This window comes from Rhamphochromis longiceps, linkage group LG15 (genome assembly GCF_057381845.1).
Source record: "Rhamphochromis longiceps isolate RC_006_pf linkage group LG15, R_longiceps_female_GT1.1, whole genome shotgun sequence".
In the NCBI taxonomy this organism is placed as follows: Eukaryota; Metazoa; Chordata; class Actinopteri; order Cichliformes; family Cichlidae; genus Rhamphochromis; species Rhamphochromis longiceps.
The window spans coordinates 1,278,214-1,297,828 of record NC_140571.1 but is presented as its reverse complement, the minus strand read 5'-3'; the positions used below and the strand labels follow the sequence as shown (position 1 = coordinate 1,297,828).

The window sequence follows — 19,615 nt, the reverse complement described above, 5'->3', positions numbered from 1 at the left end:
CACCAGTCAGCTTCCGTTGCCATTTTGACGAGAAGAGCCGAGCGCCTGGTGGGACTGCGTGTTTATCGTTCGTGGGTTTAATTTGAACGAAACAACCCGTCACAATGGCTATGCAAGCAGCAAAACGCGCTAATGTAAGTGCGAGAAAGTGGGACTGTGAATTTTGTGATAAATAGAGCTTCAGAAACATTAGCTCAGTTAGCTTCGAAGCTAGCCTTAGCTTGTGTTAGCGCACGGTTAGCCGCTTAGCACGTTAGCAAAATGAAAACAACAACATTGTATCGTAACATTTCTCGTTGGTGCTTTTTATGATGTCTATCTTGAGCACACGGTTAAAGTCGTCTTCTGTTTGAGATGATTGATGCTGTTCGGGCTTTGGTCGTTAGTTTAAATGTCTGAGTTGTATACGTAAGGGCAGGAGAGGGTTGAAGGGGCTGGTGGGTAAAATAAAAGGAAGAAAATAAAACGGTTTACTACTGATTTAACTTAACTCCGGCAAGGTTTGAGTTAAATGTCTACAAGCTACGTTTCCGCGGTAGCTTTGTGTTGAATGCTCGTCAGTAGTCGTAACTTCAACAGTGTTTATTTATCCGAACTGTTTTATTGTTTTTTTGTGCTGCAGATCCGATTACCTCCTGAGGTGAACAGAATCCTGTATGTCAGGAATCTTCCTTATAAGATCACAGCAGAGGAAATGTATGATATCTTTGGGAAATATGGACCAATACGACAAATCAGAACGTAAGTGTTTCACTGTAGATTTTCAGAAATAGCAGTTGAAGTGCATGAAGTCATATTTTGGAGTTGGACTCCACGTTTATCTGTCTTTCTCTATCTTTGACCAATATCTTCAAATGTTATTCAAATCTCTCAATTATTTAAAGTGGACATAAAAGCACTACATCTTTCTGCTACTTTACTGTACATTAGCTAACTAGTCACAGAACTGATAACTCTGTAAAAAACAGGTACATTGAAACTTAAAAGCAGTCTAAGGAGGTCACTTTTCTCCATGTTAAAAAACCAAGGACATACTGTCCACCACTGTAGGACTAAGCATTGTTAGCTAGCTCCAGGGTACCTTGGGTGAGCAGACAGAAGGGCTGGCAGAGCAGATGCCCCACAGGCTGCGGCAAGCACTGTTGTATGCAATAAAATAGTCTTTCTTTTCCCAAGCGTTTCCAACCAGGTTACACCATAATGAGTTACGACATGTGTATCAGATCTGAAACATAGCTAAGTTCCTTACTGATGCATGATCAGGAACCTTAGCATTCATTGGTGTGTTCACAATGAGAATAGACAGACCAAAAACAAAAAATGGCAGCCTCAGAGGAAGAGGTGCAAACAAATTATGCTATTTTGCTAAACAAATTGTCCTTCCTCATCTAATAGTTTTGTATTATGGCACATTATTTGTTCAAAGTCTGATCTAAATTTGAATTTGGTGGTAATTTTATTGCGTTAGAGCACTGACTGCAAGAAACCGCAAGCTATGACCATCACGACTGAATTTCTGAAGCATTTCCTCTAAACTTTGTATTAGCCCGGAGCTTCTAGCCAAGATAATAAGACTGGATTCAGAGATAAACAGTACAAAGTGGGGTAGATGGTACATAAAAATCAATCTTCTAGCAAATGACATAATGACATTATGTGGAGGACTGCTATGAGAATGGATCCCTGATGTCCTTTGATGACCTGAGGAAGAAGAATCTGTCCTGAAGAAACTTTGTTTTATATCTCCAGGTTCCAGTAAAATCTCCACAAAAAGTCACAAACAGTGTAAATCCAAAGCTAGCCGGACCATAACCTCAAACAAGTAAATAATGGCTAAAATCACAGTGTTTTTAAATTCACTCAGTCTAAGGTTAGTGACGATGAGGTTGCTAAAAGTTCCACTGCTGATGAGAAGAAAGATGGTCCTGACCAGAGCTCTGACTCTGCCAGCGTTCTTCAAGAACATAAAATCCAACAGACCTGTGTGGACTCTTATTTGCCTTTATACAGACTAGTCCATGTGATTGTTCAGTGCAATGGCACCAGCTGCACATGCACGGTCCCAGAACTATAAGGTTACTATACTGGCATGTCCCAAAGGTCGTGTAATCCCTGCATTGCAGTGAGAGAGCTCCTGGATGTCCTGGCCAGTAAAGTAATAATTTTTTAAAAAGTCCACTTTATTCAGCTCAGAGGAGGTCTAACATTTAATTAAAAAAAACACCCCGCTGTCATGTGTATACAATAATAACACAGGAAATAAGAGAGGGCTAAGAAAACAGGAAAATGCCCCACTGTCACCCACCATCAGTAGGTCTGGTAATGATTTCCTGTGTCTGATGTTTTTCGTAGAGGGAACACGCCTGAAACAAGAGGAACCGCTTATGTCGTATATGAAGACATCTTTGATGCCAAGAACGCCTGTGACCACCTGTCAGGCTTCAATGTCTGCAATCGTTACCTCGTGGTCCTCTACTACAATGCAAACAGAGTACGTATGAGCATTACATCACTGCAGGCACAAAGGTCTTTTGGACCACATGGTTCTTGGAGGTCCCTGAAAGTAACTCTGTTCCTCCAAGCTACATAGATAGCTTCAGGGCTTCTCAATGTTTGCGTTTGAGCTGACAGTATAACTGCTAACATGACCTAACAGCCAGCTGGTGAATGACACAGCAAAACATGTCATTGCTGTATCATTGCTTTCCTGATGATAGCAGAGCTCGAGTCTTTGGCCAGCACGCGAGGAACAGGGTAGCTGTAGCACCACCCCCTCCGTCACTTAAATGCTTTTATGCTACATTGAGAAGAAACAGAGGGTGTAAATACAGCCGGTATGGCTTTTTTAAAAACTTTGTTGTAATCCTTTGTTTTCAGTCTTCACTTTTTCAGTGTTTAGATGCCAAAGGCAGAAAATCACGTGTAATTGTGCTTTAATGAATCAGCATTTTGTTGTATTTCCTCAGCTACTTCTAAACATGTATAAAGACTTAAAGTTCCCCAAACTATCCCTGCAGTGCCGACACACAAATGAGGACAAAGTGCTCTCACAGAACAGGGCTTAGTCTGTGCTTTAATATTAAATAATATATAGTTTTGCATTTCTATAAAATGAACAGAATATTCATGTACTTTTTTTTAATCAACTCTTTTCGCAGGCTTTCCAGAAAATGGACACAAAAAAGAAAGAAGAACAGCTGAAGTTGCTAAAAGAGAAATACGGCATCAACACAGACCCTCCAAAGTAGTCTTCATAAAGCATTTCTTTTCAGTTCTAGATGTGACATGTTGCTCTGTTTGGACTGGTTTGTTCTAGTACAGTTGTTGCTTATACATCCTTATTTTGGTTTTCTGATTTTCATGATCAAATCTGTATGAACCTGGTTACACCGTCAGTATTTGAGTTCAGACCAGGGCAAAATCTGCTTGTCAGTTTAACTTTAAATTTTTGTTGTGTTCCTGTCAAAGTGATTGACAAGCGAGACAACCTCTTTAGCAGGAGACACGTCCTAGTTTTCACCCAGGGCAACATGTTAAAGTCTGCTAGAGCACATTGCTTTTCTCTCCATACTTTTAATTTAAAGCTGACCATGGATTTTCATTTCTATAAAATAAATCTTTTTTTCTAAAAGCTGCCATCTCCTTGTGTTTTTAACATACTGTAGATGTAATTTAGTGGAAATGCTGTCCTCTGCGTGAACCCATTTAGATCAATAGACTGTGCATTTTCCACATTTGCACAAGGGTTAGGGGTCGGCCGATTCTTAGTTTGCCTCAGGTTTTAAATGGCTTGTGATGCATCCCTGGGGTTTCAGTGGGATGATGAGTGTGGAGACGAGAGCCGCATGGTGACCTCTGTGCAGTCAGTGGTGTGCAGAGTCATGGGTAAACACCACAGGCTTTCTCAGTCACTTCCTCTGAACAGTGTTTGCATTCCAAAGTATTACCAGGAAAACACAGGATTTCCAGAGGAAGAAAAGACGATCACAATTTTAATATTAACATTAAATCATTCCTTAATAGTGACACCTAGTGGTTGTACAAGGACATTTCAGATGATTTTATTAGCTGCGTCATTACAAGGTTTTCTATGGCCTTTTAGTAAATTAGGGCATTATTTTTATGTATACCAGTAAATCTGAAATAAGGACCTGTTAGAGCTGACAGATGTGTGGCTGAAGATCACAGCAAGGAGTGCAAATCCAAAACAATTCCAACAGTACTTGTTTTTTATTGCTTGACAGTAGGACGTACTGTAATTATCTAATAATAACTACCAGCTCAACACTTACAGGAACCGGATTAATCGCTTTTCCTTAATTATGCTTAACTGGACTGTTAAGTACAGTAAACAAGACTAAACACATCACTTCTGACATTCAGTGGATTGATAACATCTTGTTTTGGACTTCTTTAAGTTACTTGAAGACGTTTCACCTTCATCCGAGAAGCTTCTTCAGTTCTAAGGTCACATGGTGGAGAGTCCCAGATATAAACCTAGTGGGAGTGACCCCCCACAGAGGGACAAAAGGACCCCCTGATGATCCTCTAATCGCCTGAGCCAAGGTGTGAAACTGGGTGTGGGTCACAATCAGCCAGAGTTTCGGGTGTGTTCATTGTGAAACCTGGCCCCACCTTATCATGTGATTTCCTGAGGTCAGATGGCCCAGGATGTGAGTGGGCGTTAAGGCGTCTGGGAAGGATCTCAAAACTGGATTATAGATGGCAGAGAGTTGGTGTCGTAAACCCCGCCTCTGTTCAAAGATGGTCGCTCACAGTGGACATAGATGCTTCTTTCACTCCTCTTTCAAACCATCTGTCCTCTCTGTCCAAAATGTGAACATTGGCATCCTCAAAGAGTGACCTTTGACCTTTAGATGCAGATGGACTGCTGAGTCTTGTCCTGTGGAGGTGTGGAGGTCATTGCAAGCTCCTTTGACTACGATGACCTGGATGACTGAGAACCTTCACAGAAACATCTTGTTTTATTGCCGTGGTTCTTTAGAAGCGAACGATCCCAGTCTCGGAGGACTCACAAATGTAAAGTGGAATCTTTAATGTACACTTTATATATTTCCTTTGTAAAAGCATGGACGGAAGGGTATGCTAGGCTTTGGCCCACATCTGTCTAAAACTGTATGTAACTATGAATAACGTGTTTGGGAAACTACCTGCACAGCAGGCAGCACTGTTAGTTCTCTCAGCCTCAGAGCAGCGTTTCTAATTTTGATTGAAGCTGTCAGAGAAAACGGCAGCTTTGAGCAGCCATGATATTAATTTACAGAGGCTGTTAGAATTATATGTCTAACGTTAACATGTTGGTGACACAATAATTTCATCCTAACGGCACTGACGTATTCATAGGGTTAATCTTTGAGACAAAATATCACGAGGTCGTCATGATTTTGCAAATATTCCACCTGGTAGTGCAGTTTGCACAAATTGTTTTAAAAATGCATTCAGCCTACAAACATTACTGACGAGTCAAGATCTGCACAAAGTGACAGAAACACTGAAGCAGCTGCACATTTTATTCTTATTGTCATGTTTGTCCTGTTTGTCAGGTGACAGCAGAACCAACACAAAGCTCAGAGAGCAATGGTGACTCAAGATCACAGGTGAAACTGGATGATGACCTGGTGGTTTGTGACTGTATTTGAAGCACATGTGTGACTGCATGTATGTGGAGTGTCTCACTGTCATTCATCAGGTGACAGAGGCAGCTCTGCCATGTTGTAGCTCAGAGGTGACTGACTGATGATTTGATGCTATAGATTAACTTGTAATATATTTTTATTATCATGACAATTGTTAGGCTGCTGATGTAAATTGATTCATTAGTGTTTATTTTACAAAGAATCTGAATTGACATGTCTCACTGTTTATATGGCACAAAGCCATGTGTTATTTTATCAGGTGGCAATATGTCCTAGTGCAGTCAGAGGGGAGGAGCCAGGGCCAAAGGTGAGGCACATCAAGCACAGAATAATACTTTTAATCTGAGGATAAAACGCAGGTACTGAGGCTGAAAGAAGCTTCAGTGCTCTCAGAAGACTAAAAACATGGCTAAGGTCAACAATGACTCAAATGAGATTACGGTAAACAATGCTGCTGTGTGTCCACCAGGACAGACTGGACAGTATAGATGTAAAACCAATATGCCAGCAGTTTATCTCAGTTAGTGAGAGGAGCAGGCCTGTGTTTGGCTGCTTCACATAGTGGACATTGAGTTGTTGTGTGGGGCATGTAGCCCATGTCTGTTGCTGTAACCGTAGTTCATGTTTAGAATAAAAAGCTCACTGACTTGATCGGGGCAACAGTGCCTAAACTGTTGCATAATGTTGCTGAGAGATCTTTGACTCTGAGGTCATCTTAGACGAGTAGTTTTATGGACAAAACCCAGCAGGTCACTCAGTGTTCCCTTAGTGCCAAAATATAACAGATGTTGGTGTAGTATAACTGAAGTAATGTTGTTAAGTCCTTAAAGTCATATTCTTTTATTGTCATGACTGTATTTGAAGCCATTTTTATTTTTGTATGATACCTGATTTATATGGAATATGGCTGAAGTAAACTAAAGCCTGAAATACTTAGTCAGTCATTTGTTTAATAGTAATTTAACATTATATAATTCACATATAAAACTATGAATTGTAATTTTAAATGGTTTAAAAGCAGGTAGAATAGCATATGTAGGCAAGTATACTTCTCCTTTTTTATCAAGAAGCAAAGACAAAAAGGACAAAAAAAGAAACAGGGCAGGTTCAGTGGTCGGATCGTCCGTCCCCACCGACGCCAAAACCAAATCTACGCCCTTGTGTAAAAGTATAGAATGGAAGTTGAAATGTAGTGAAACAGGAAATAATTGGGATTGAATTGGAAATAATTAATGTCGGCTAAAACCTACCAACCTACCTTGAGTGTAGCTGTGAGGAAATGTACTTGATTTTACACATTTGTGTTCAATGGAACGTTTTCACTCTTTGTTTTTGTGTAGTTTATTTTGGGTAATTCCGTCACCATTTGTGTGAGCGAATACGCTCACGTTTTATTATTTTTATTTTTTATTATTTTTATTTATTATTATTATTATTATTTATTTTATTATTTGATTATTAATATTATTCTATTATTATTATTATTTATTATTTATTTTATTATTTATTATTTATTTTATTATTTTTATTATTTTATTATTTGTTCGTAGGGTTTTTTTCTTGTTGACGACCTTCCAGCTGTTTCTGCTGAACATCTGCCTACGAACAGAAAACTTGATCAATGTGGCCAGTTTGCTTAAGCCAACAGATGTGTATCGCAGTGTGTAGGAGAACCCACACATACACTGTGATAAATGAACATTTTGAGTACACGGTCGTGTTTCTTGGGCCAAGAGTCCTAAGTGCTGTTTAAAACTCTCAGTTAGCACCAAGTGACTGCAGAGACCGAATAACCACATCAGTGTTCTTTTTAAATTATTGGTTGTATGAAAAGTGCTGAAACATCTTATTTAATAGTTGTTATTTCTATAGTATTGATTTAGTTTGGCTTAATATGTAAACCCTTAATGATGGTGTGACTTGAGCGGTCGAATAGCAGCACGATACAAAGGCTGCCTACAAACGACATTGTTTTGTTTTGTCAGTGTCGGTGCTCCTTACTGTCTTCCTTCCCATAGAAACAGTAAGAAAGTATGATATGTTTTATAGGACTGTGAAAATGTTCTCTGTCATCACGGCTGCACGACGTGTAATTCATCTGAAATAAGTAGAATAATGGAAAAAGAGAACAAGTAACCAAAGAGGAGACGGTAGGAGTATTAGTTAAACTATTAAAAGTGATGAAAATAAAGCTTAGACAGGTGAAAACTAAAAAGTTTAATAACAATCACTGAGAAAAGCTTTAAGAGAAACATTAGCTCATTTTGAATTTGAATGTTTTTTGCAGATTGGTGAACCTCTGCCGACACTTCTGAGAAACGCTGCCTGCGTCAGTCATGTGACGAAGTTCACCACATTATTTGCAAAATGTTATATTTTTCAGTTCCACTTAAAGAGCTAATATTTTGAATGAAATAGTAAAATGTCTCAGTTTAAACCTTTGGTATGTTTTCTATGTTCCACTGAGAATAAAAAATCTTAGCATTGTGTATTTGAAATTGGGTTTGTAATAATTATTACTTTAAGGTAATTGAGAAATAAATGTATTAGCCAGAAGAACAGCTAATGCTAATATGTGTCCAATCGTATCAGTGACACCTTTTTGTCTCGCTAGCTCTAAGCTTAAACAACGACATCAGCATAGGTAACTATGAGGGGCCACATGAGACCAAAGGTTGGGGACCACGAGCGTGCCTCCATGATTGACCTTTAAGTAACTGAGCAGACAACAGCCCATTGAACTCCTTTTATTAGATTAAACCACAACACAGGGAGTAGTGCAGCCATGTCGTCAGGGACACAATACATGCTACAAAAGAATCCTCGTACACGGTTGCCATTGCTTACATTTGGTATCTTGATAGCAGTAAGAATAATAACAGAGTTGTAATTAGAAACATTATCTGGCCAAAGATGTTCATGTAAAGAAGTTCAGATTAGAAACTCGACAGGGGGACAAGTCACACTGCTGTAAGATGACGATGGACTGCTATGATATATCTTTATTGCAGTACTGTGTATATTATGACACGTCACGTCTCCTCTATCCTCCGCTAGCTCGTAAAATACCGGTGGTTTTACGCAGGCTGGAAAATGGGCAAACAGGTGATTTCCAAAGCATTCTTGGGCGGGGCACTGCGCTTCACTGAACTTCTCTACACTTGGTATGCATCAGTACGTGTACAATTTGTGAGAGAAAAGGAGTAAAAAAGTACAAAAAGTCTGACTGACTGGTTAGAGAGAAAGACTTTGAGGGGTTGAGGAGGGGGGCAAAAATCGTCCGATCTACTAAACACACGGCTTTACGGAAAGGGCCGTCCTCTGGTAGTAATGAAACGTCATTCACTGCTCCTTTTGCTGCTTTAGCACTCATTTACTTCCACTGAAAAAGACAAACAAGACACTCCAACAGCCTAAGAAACAAACAAGAAAACAACTCCTCTGAATCCATCGTGATGATATGCAACCCGTGGGCGAACGCGAACGAAGTGGATGCGATGGTAACATAGAACAATCTAACTCCTGCTGAAGTGTTTAGCTCCAGTGCTTCCACTTCATTTCAAAAATCCTCCATGTTCAACATCTGTTAATTTGTATGATGACTGGATTGTTGTGTTTCAGTGCGCGTGGAGCAGGGGTTTAGTTCTTAGCAACATGTACCACACCTAATCTACAAGGAAACATGCTCCCACACTTAAAGCAGTCAAAAGAAAACGTCTCGACAAATCACAAAAAACCTACATCCCATACGACGGACTGACTGCGGTCAACTTTTTCCTCCCTAGTCAGTAAAAATGATCTCTCCCGGTTCTCCCACCACCAAAGTGTCATTGCGCTGCTCCGATAAGGCTTCCTGTCATCGATCATAGGATGCAAAATGAGGAGCTTTTTTTTAAGGCAGAACCTAAAGGCATGCAAATTAACTACATTTACAGTATTTACCGACAGCACGAGCATGTTTTCGGAAGGAAAAGTTGGACAAAGTCCATCTCTTCTAGAGCTATTGGTACTTGAGACGATGGATAGAGTGTCTTATTGGAGGCAGATACATTATCATAGGAATTTGGTTCGGTTGACGTTACTCGGTATAATGAAACACACACAGCTAGCGCCAGTAAACTCGGAACAATAAATAGAGTAGCGGCAAATTCAACGTAGCACATCACTGATGCGCAAGCTCCAGTAGAATGAACCTGTATGGAAAATACTTTGCACACTTCACATTTTGGCAGTTGATCTTTAAATAATTTAAATATATATTCATATTTATAGATCTATATATATATATTTATATATATTAATTGTGCGAGGTGTTTATATGTAGCGAGAGTTGTGTGTGCGTGTGTGTGTGTGTTTGTACTGTGAGTGCGCACCTGCACACTAGTTGTATGTTGTGTGTAGATCTTTTATAGCAAATAACATTCTCATGCACACGAGTGTTTCAAACACAAGAAGCAGATCCATTGAAAGGTAGTCCAAGCATATATAGAGATTTTTTTTCAGTGGAAATAGCTGCAAACTGAATGGAACATGAAATTCTTTCTGTGCAGTCCGTGGCGGCTGGTGGAGCGCTCCGCTCGCCCTCCGGCCTATTTCTGGAGGTCACACTGCAGCAGTAATACGATGGACGGGTCGCTCTTGGCCGCCTCTTTGAACTCCTCCAGCGAGATCTGATCGTCGTTGTTCTTATCCATCTTGGAGAAGATCTTGTCCACCCTCTGCTCGGGCGTCAGGCCGTCCTCGTTCATCTTCATCATGATCACCGTGCCCACCATCTTGTAGATGGCCTGCAGGGGGAGGAAGAGGGCAGAAGACTTTTAGAGCACGCTGCAAAGTTTCCTTCAGCTGCCAGTCTCTAAATCTGTACTCTAAATATATGTTCCTGTCTATTTAGTCCTGAGGAGGCTGTAAAACATTGTGAAACTAGCACTTGTGTTAGCTGTTAGCTGCTGTTAGCTGCTGTTAGCCTGTTAGATACTATTAGCTGCTGTTAGCAGACGCTAGCACACGTTAAAGATGCTTTACATTGTTGAGCTCGGACACTTACATAATCATTCTCACACAATATGAAAGTGAGATTTTTGGGATAGTTTTTCCTGGTACTGGCTGGCATAATATTAGCTTATATTAGCTGGCTTGTTGTCAGCTGTCTGGAGATGTGAGGGCTGCAAGTCTGAACTGCTGACAATAAGTAATTGCGACAATATTGGGAATAAATTGACAGTTTTGTGTGTTAGAGGCGAGGCTTGAGGTGAGGAGGAAGAGGATGACATGGAAATGAGGAAGGAGGGAGACTGTGAAAGATGTACATGTTCAACTGTTGCACATTTATAGTTTGAAAGAGCTATTTGTGATCTTAAAATTCAAAGCAACTTCTATCATAAGTGGACCACACATGTGGCGGCTCTCCAGCCACAGTCCAACACCTCTATTTAAGATGGTGGGACAACATGGCAAGTTCCACAAACTGTGTCTGCTCCTCCGTATTCTCTATGGATTAATTATGAGTTTATGAAAATACAGAATTAATCACTAATCGATGTATATTTACAATATTCTTATTTTTCTATAAATACCCTCAATAAATTACTTACTGTACCTTTACGTGGAATTTAAGCTTCTGAGTTCGATCTACGTGATAAAAATACTGTAATCACAAACTCTACACAGTAACTTATTGTGTAGTCTGACAACAACAACTATGACAAACATGCTCTTTACTGTTGTTTCCTACTAAGCATTTCCAGTAGCTTCTTCAAAGAGAGAAACTCCACTGCAGTTATAGCCAGTCGGCTGCAGAGCTTTCACGTGTGCTTTAGCTAAACCTATCAAGGATGCTGAAGTATGAAGCTGCTTAAAAGTGGTGACTTTGATAGTAAAGTTTGCTGTAATGTCTATTAGGAGGTTCTATTTGTCGGTATAATTGGATATGCTGATCAAATAAAACAAGGACAACACAATATCTGCAACCTGCGCCGACTACAGATGTTGTTAGTGTTGTTCACCCGCACGACCGACAGGGTGAAATACAAATCTGTGCAAGTTTCCTCTGAAAAAGCATGAACACCGCCTCTCTTCTATTGCTGCTGACACAAAGCTTTTTAATTATGTCTTTTGTAGTCAGAGAGACATTAAATTCTATATGTTTCAGATCGCCTGCAGGCGGAGAACGAACACTGCATATTTTCCTTCAGCTGTCACGTTCTAATGTTTTCGGGTGTCTTCGGATGTGACGTTACCGTTCAGAACAACTTCACTGTGGATTTTGTTGCTAATGTTTGCCTGCATGAAACAGTGGGAAATGCCTTTGGGAAGCATGAAAATGAACTGAATGCTGAATATGAAGAGGCATCAATTCCATGTTTCTCCAAATGGCATTTTATTGATCCTTAAACAAGGATCACGAAAGAATGATAAATTAATGGATGCCTCAGTGCAAACAGGTCGAGGGGCAGGAGTGGCCTGAATTACAGATGAGGACGTTTGTCTTTAGCTGCAAATTGTTTGAACAACCTGTCTCAGACTCGACAGCCTCAGCTCAGCGCTCAGTAACCAAAGTACAAAAATAGTTGTCCTGGTGACTCAGCAAGTTACAAAGCTAGTATAAGGCTGTCCAAGTAAAAATAATCAAACCCCTTCAGAAAGTTTCTAACCACATTATACCTCGATGATCTCCAGCATCTCCACCCGTGTGATTTTGCCGTCTCCATCCAGGTCGTACATGTTGAAAGCCCAGTTAAGCTTCTGCTCGAAACTGCCCCGTGATGTGATGGACAGTGCGCAGATGAACTCTCTGAAGTCGATTGTGCCATCGCCGTTCTTGTCGAAGGTCCTGAAGGCGTGCTGGGCAAACTTGGACGCATCGCCATAAGGGAAGAACTACAAAGAAAGAGAAAGGGGTGGGTATGTACTCGGGTATGTTTCTATGATTCAGTCATTTGAAGTCATTGGGCACAAGAGCCTTTAGATAATGTTTCAGAAATACAACCTCTAGTGTTTTTCACACGAGTGGCCAAATAATGTACAAACATGACGTCTCCTGAGAAAGCAAAGCATTTGCAATCAGTGAACACTGATTATCTTGGGTGGCTAAATGAACTTCGATTTCCTATTGCAACTTTTGTAGGCTGTAGCTTTGTTCTCATTAGATTCACCAGTGACAGTAATTGTTCCAGGTGGTCTGTTTGGCAGTAGGATTACTCAAAGTTGTGGACAAATGTGCACAAAGATTTAGCAGAAGTGTTGGCTGAACGTCAGAAGCTAATCTGAGATGGATGAACTGAACTAACAAAAGACTCGATATCCTTGTGGACCCAGCCTTGGTCGAGGTTTTCAGTCTCACATGGCTGTTGCTGTGTATTCATGTGCAACCATCCATACTGTAAAGATGTCCTGGATAGCTGTCGCTTCCAAACGCCCAGAGCCTGCAGTCTTTCTTAAATTCTAGTTCCAAAACAGGCAACTCCGGTTTACCGTGTTCACGAGTCCCTGAAGGTGACCCCAGGCTTTCCCATGAGTAATGAACGTCAGGATCTCTGACACAAGTCGCAGCTAGAACTACTTTACACTTTAGCTCCAAGAGATATTCACACGGCTGTTTTATCCTGACACGTGTGACTTTAATGTTCCAAGTTACATGACCTTTTCCCTCACAGCTTTGTTTCGCCGGACTTCCTGCTGATGCTGATCTGATGTCTGATACATGTGCATCTGTTGGCTATGCGGCTGCTAACGTGAGGGTGATGATATTCACCTGCAAGCGCGGTAGAGCCCATACTTTTGTCATTTCATCAAACCTAATTAAATCAATGTTTTGTAATTACTTTAGTGATTAACTCACTTTAATTTAGCACTTTAGCCCGATTGCTAGTGAAAAATGCCGATAATTATCATCATCGGCCTTCTCAGCAGGACCACATTAGCATTCTGATTGGCTGAAGGTGTATTTGTAGCATAGATGCTACCTTTAAGGCAGTTCTGTAGATAATACCTGAATTATGTAACTAAAAACAAACCAGTTGAAGGTGTAACCATGTGCAACATAATTTCATTTGTTGAATGTTGCAGATGTTTTTATTTCACTCAGCTTTCCTCTGTTTTTGTCCACTGATGCCTAATTACACAGCCCATCTCTGCTCTCGACAGTTCAGTAAAGGCACAGGATCCACTGGGTTTTACCCCCAGTAAAGTACTTGAAGCACAAAAAGTGTGTTGACAGTCGAAGCAATCCATATCATTACTGCACGCCAGCAGCATATGAACACAAGGGCAGAGATTAATGCTGTAACTGCGTGGAAGGCCACCAAGCCCCCACTCAGCTCTTCGTCATCTACCGTACAGCACGAACCCTGTGGGCGGCTGCGAGAAGCTGAGCCATTCATTAGACATAACCTTCCGTTTGACCTCCCTGGTAAAAAGTCTGGGTCGATGGTTAATCTTAGCTTGAGCGAAGCTGCTCCCTGAGGACTTGGGCGGGCTGCTTCAATCTTCATCGAGCAAATGGAACAAAGAGAAAGATATTCCATGTTGTTTTATTACTTTTGCACCTGATTTCACCATAACTCGTTCAAGGTCAGGTGCAGCCATGCCACAGAGTGAACGTGTAAAATATGAGCAAAGGAGTCTGTGCAAAAGAAGAAAGTCAGGCCCTCTTAAACTTTGTGTAATCTCTGCGTGTTCACAGGCTCACATTCAGGAACCACAGCAGGCATGCGGGTACCTTCCCCATTTAATATATCTGGAAATGTCAAGGCATCCTGCTTGTACTGACATTTGCAGAACTACACAATGAGCAGCTGAGTTGAAACACAATTTTTCTTTTTCTTTTCAGTGAACGTCACATTTCCACTATCAGATTTCACTCAGAAAGAAACGCTGTCGTCAAAAGAAGACTGATATTTCCTTGTGCAGTAATCTTTGACAGCATGGATTTGTTCTTGGACCTTACCAGCCTTGCACACATAAAAAGCACAAGCAAGACCCCGGCACAGCACAGAGCAGGAATCAATGACAAAGATATGGCATCGATTAAGCTGTGAAAAGCATTAAAAGCGTGAACAGTTGAAGCTGTAACTTCAAAGTGTTGAAAAAAGCCTGCAGATGGGTAACAGGCAGCAGTTAAATCTGGCTGGTTTTCACAACCAGTGGAGTTAAAGCAACATTAGCAGTTATTTGAATTGCTAAAGTCACCCAGCTCCGTTCTGGCCAACATCAGTGTTAGACTCGGGTTTGTGTAGAAGCCTCATGCTCCCCCATGTTCACCAGCAGGTTTGCTGTTCAGTGTTGGACACGTAGTTTACAGCAGAGCCTTCATTTAGATGAAAAATGTATCTGGTCAGAAGTGTGGGGTCACACCACCTGTTCTGTGAATTCCTGTGTTTCCACAGGTCGATAAAATCAAACACCCAGACTCTCTGCTGACTGAGTAACTACAGAGTTATTCAGCGGTTATTCCTCCGGCGCTAACACAAAAACTGTACGCCTCAAGCTTCATAGCATGGATTTCCAGGGCTGAGCAGATCCTGTAGCTGTTGTGTGCAGGTAGCCCAGTACTCGTGTCCATACAGTGCACCTGAAGCGAAAGAGTGAAATTGTGTCCCAGACAAGGTAACAATGAACTTAGTCACACAACAGAGCTCTGCAAAGCTGACTATAACTCCAGAGTCAGAGGATAACTCCCTACAAGCTGACCACAACAACCTTCACAGCTTTGGTTTAAACGGTGATATTTTAAAAAGGATAGCAGCCGATGACAGCTTGGTGACCGAACTCATCAGTTTCAAAGGCTGCAGCCAGAGGAGAGCACCCGTCAATCATTATTCGTTATTAGCACATGCACACAGGGGCATTTAAGGACGCTTCCCAGCACTGGACTCTTGAGGGGCAACCACAGGTTCTGTCCCTCTCTGACATCCTGTTACGTCACACACCAGCAGCACATGTTTTGATGGAAACCTCACATAGCCTCTCTACTTAAACCAAACCCTGCATGACAAATTTTCTGCTTTATTCCCAAATGAAGTGCAGTCCAAGGTGTTTTTCAGTGTTCGCACCGTTGTTGAATCTGTTTTCAGCTAGTTCCCAGAGCCGCTGGCTGTCCCTTGGTTGTATAGCTTCGGGCCAATGAGGACTGAGACATGTAATGTTCTGTTGTTTAAAAGCCAATGTAACGATACTGGAATACACAGCAGATGAACTGGAAGTGTAATGACTCTCATTGACTCTCACATGCTAAAGTGACATGACTTATGCAGCATATAGTTGCTTGTTTGCACATCCAGAAACATTCGTTAGGTGTTTGTGTAGGTTACAGGACAGCACAGAAGCTCTGATCACAGCAGCACAAGAGCATCCTCTAAGCACCACAGAGGCAGGAGTCCACTGACTGTATCACCCATGCAGACTGTCCAAAAGTGCCCCAGAGACTCAGCACAGAGCAGCGAGATGTTAGAAGCAAGCTGGGATGGTGTACAGTGGGAGGCACAACCAAGTGGCTGTGCTAGCGTACAGGAACATCTGTGCCACGTATGAAGTCTCCAAGCTCCCATAGGAGCTTCCAGTGTTCCACACAGACAAGCAGCTGCTGGCCGACCAACCACACGCAGTGGTGACTGACAACGATAGATGAGAGAATCCCAGCAGACAAACAACAAAATAAAGACATACTCGGTGCCATTAGGAGCATCAGGCCCTGTAACCCCGAACCTGGAACAGTGACTCCAGCAGGTTCCAGGCACAACATCAGAAGTTTGAGGAACAGCTAAGATGCACAGAAACCTCAAACTCCTAGGCCTCTGCTACAGGACCTATACATGCATGTATACACGTGTCTGTATACTGATCAACTACAGCAAGCCAAAGCCCATGTGTGCAGCAGACAGTCTCGTCACACTCAGAAACAAGGATGCTGCCCCATCCTGCACTAAGACTGGGGGAGGAGACAAGGCCATGAATCCTAATGGGAAAATGGATTGCAGTGACTTGGAGATGAGGGATGAAACCACAGAGAGTAAGGGTTAGACCGTGTTAGCTCAGGTTATAAAAGCCACAATGAGGTCCCACCCATGTAAATTCTGCTGCAGTGCGAGCCGATCAGACTGCAGTGGGAAGTTTAGAGAAGTTCAGAAGAGAAAAGATATGCGGGGGAGGAGGGTGTCAGCGGGCACAGAGATGAGAAGAGACAGAAGAATTTCAAAAGAACGAAAGGAAAAAAGTAGCAAGGCAGACAAAGTGTGAGAGGGAGAACGACAGAGCTTACACCCATGATCCAGGTCCTTATCTGCCCTTTCAGAGAAGCCACACTAATGCGAGGCTGGAAGTCCCTTTAGGGCAGGGACAGCCAGCGCGAGCCAGCTTGCATGCATGGGACGCTTTGTGCATCAATGCAAAGTGGCTTCCTTCCCTCCTTCCCCCGCACGGTTCTGCCTCAGATCATCCCCCAACCCCGGAGGAACGGGAGGAGGCACGTGGACCTACGGGACGACGCGGGAAGAGTTGAGGAGAGGGAGGAGGAGGCTAAGTGAGAGGGGAGAGGAAAGGTGCCAAGGAAGGGATGCGGGAAGGATGTTTAAGGGGTGGGAGGGGAGCGAGAGAGAACGCCACTGCAGTTCCCCAACAATCTGATAAGTTATGAAACAGTTACGTAAAAATGAAGAAAGAGCAAACAGGCAACAACAAAACGTTCACTCGATGGCACGCAATCACAGTTTAACAACCAAAAATGAGCTCGTCACCACTTGAAGGGACCGTGTCCTCGACTTTACACTTACAGATATTAGGCCGTTAACGTCTCCATTAAGTCGTTCTCTCCTGCTGGTCTGGCAGCTGTTTGCAGCCGGCCATCAAAGGATGGGCTCAGTGCCAGACCGCTCAGCCAAGGGCCAGGCGCACAGGCGCAGCTGCTCTAATAAAGGCTAATGTCGCAAGGTTTGCATGCGTGTGTGTGTGTGTGTCAAGGCTGATTCTGTCAACAAGCACACACCACCTGAAACATGCTGCTGGTAAATGGAACATTAAAGCCTTTATAATCAGCCTGCAAGCTGGTACTGGTGCTGATCCAAACGCTGGGAGGCAGGGAGACTGGGCGAGAGAGGACAGGAAACGCGTGTGGGAGAGAAAGACACTCAATCGTCACACTTAACTGAAGGCCATTTCACACTGACAGAACGACTGCAGGATCATGGAGCAGATGAATATTGCAGCTCCAAAGTGCCGTGAAACTGCAAGTGACTCAAACGAGCTCATCAGTAACAACCAGCACAATGACTTTGACTCCAAAATAACTTCCAGGAAGTGTCTGATCTGCATTTCTCTTTAGCTGAACTCTGCCGGCTCTTCAGATAAGCGTTCGGCTGAAACTGCAGCTTAAAAGCTTTGAGTGATGACATCACAAGGGTCAGCATTTAAAGACATTATATTTACTATCCACAGTTTCTGATACAGTTTGGAAGCTGCTAATACTAAAACTGCTGCACTGTAATGTGTGTGTGTGAGAGACTGATGAGAAGCAGCAGATAAGGACGAGCTGTTTGGCATTTCTCTGCAGTTTGAGCTAAACTCGCCACCCATGACGAACTCTGCAGTCAATCCAAATCCCCGGACCTTTAACCAGGAAGTATTTTCATTTTGACCAGCGCTGCCAAGTTTCTGTTACCTCTCGCTGAGCTTTCGAGCTCATCTTGCTAATGAAAGTGGGCAGCACTGCCAGATATGAGTGAAAGCTGTGGAACACGAGAAAGATCAAGTTTTATCCACTCAAACGTCCACAGTGAAGGTGAGACAAAAGATATCGTAGTTTCTGAAGGCGATATGGCGCCAAATGCAAATTAAAATATAAATACATGCAGGTGATGTGACAGGATTATCCTAACAAGCCACCATCACACAATGACCCTATTATGATGTTATCGTGACATCATCATGACTCTGACTACAATCTAGGCTCCAACCAACCCAGACCTAGAGACCATCTGTGATCGTTGGGGTGGCACTGGTTGCTAGGGAAAAATGAGAATGACCAGCGAGTGAGTGATTGGTGTAAAACTGGCTGCTACAGCCCTACTCACACATGGGTCAGTGCCCACCCCCTCCAGCAACTCCAAGTTACTATGGAAAAGTAAGTATTAAACAACTGGTTGTTGGAGGTCACCTGGATAAAACTGGTCATACATGGAAAGCTGCTTTTAAACAGAGACAGGAGACTCTCCTGTACAGTGAGGTAATCTGAAGTGTAAATACATTCGATGGCTTTTCCTGGAAGCAAATTATAAGAATCCATCAGTAAATTTAGTGCTGAATGTATTTTGTTTTTAAATGCAAGCATCACTGCTTTGCTTTAACCTCCTAGGACCTGCGTCCACATATGTGGACATCACATTTTGGGTTATTTAGACAAAAATACTCAATTTTGCTCAACAAGGGCCTGATATCCACTTACGAGGACATTATCCTGCTACTGTTCTATCGAATATCCTCATAAGTGGCTCTCATTTTTCTTAAAAACAAAAATAAGGTAAAAAAAATAATCTGGTGATTCTTTGTTTTTACATTCATCAGGTCCCAATCAGCCCAAATATCAAAGAGAAATTAAAAATGCTGCTGTGGAAGAGTTCAGGTCTGAGGAGGTTAAAAATAATAACAGATGCAAACCAGCCTTATCATGCATTGTGCTTATAATCTTACCAAACAAAGCCAGTAGATGAGCTGCTTTACATGCTGCAGACCTCTGCAAATGTCAAACCACATGACCTATTACCATCCATGCACTCAGAGTCCCACAGCGCCCGCTCTGAACCGCTGCCCTGTCGATGCCGTGCTCCGTCACTCTAACTGTTTTTCATGGATTGGGAATCATTTGAAATCTATCCCTTTCCAAATGATTCTACTTGCTGCTTCGATAGAGCTGCACACAGTGAACATACTCGACACTCAGTTTGCTGGTCATCGCTTCCCTTAATATG

The 19,615-nt window shown here is 42.2% G+C and overlaps 2 protein-coding genes across 2 annotated transcripts in view; one reads left to right on the top strand and one right to left on the bottom strand.

Annotated features, from left to right (window-relative positions):
• Positions 1-3,633, top strand: sf3b6 (splicing factor 3b, subunit 6). The gene is made up of 4 exons (XM_085382983.1): positions 1-134; positions 623-741; positions 2,353-2,491; positions 3,159-3,633. The coding sequence occupies exons 1-4, from the start codon at positions 105-107 to the stop codon at positions 3,246-3,248; spliced, it is 378 nt and encodes a 125-aa protein (XP_085239109.1). The 5' UTR covers positions 1-104; the 3' UTR covers positions 3,249-3,633.
• A 4,765-nt stretch (positions 3,634-8,398) lies between these two features.
• vsnl1a (visinin-like 1a) overlaps positions 8,399-19,615 on the bottom strand; it is a 36,392-nt gene continuing 25,175 nt past the window's right edge. The window contains exons 3-4 of the mRNA XM_085382034.1: positions 12,321-12,536; positions 8,399-10,444 (exon numbers count right to left, since the gene is read on the bottom strand). Coding sequence (XP_085238160.1) covers positions 10,247-10,444; positions 12,321-12,536 — 414 coding nt within the window. The 3' untranslated portion in view covers positions 8,399-10,246. The remainder of the gene's footprint in view (positions 10,445-12,320; positions 12,537-19,615) is intronic.

Bases quoted from the DNA above. Each gene is read 5' to 3' on its own strand.
- sf3b6 (XM_085382983.1), top strand. From the start codon at position 105: ATGGCTATGCAAGCAGCAAAACGCGCTAAT. The intron at 135-622 runs GTAAGTGCGAGA...TTTGTGCTGCAG, and splicing joins AAGCAGCAAAACGCGCTAAT to ATCCGATTACCTCCTGAGGT. The intron at 2,492-3,158 runs GTACGTATGAGC...CTCTTTTCGCAG, and splicing joins TCTACTACAATGCAAACAGA to GCTTTCCAGAAAATGGACAC.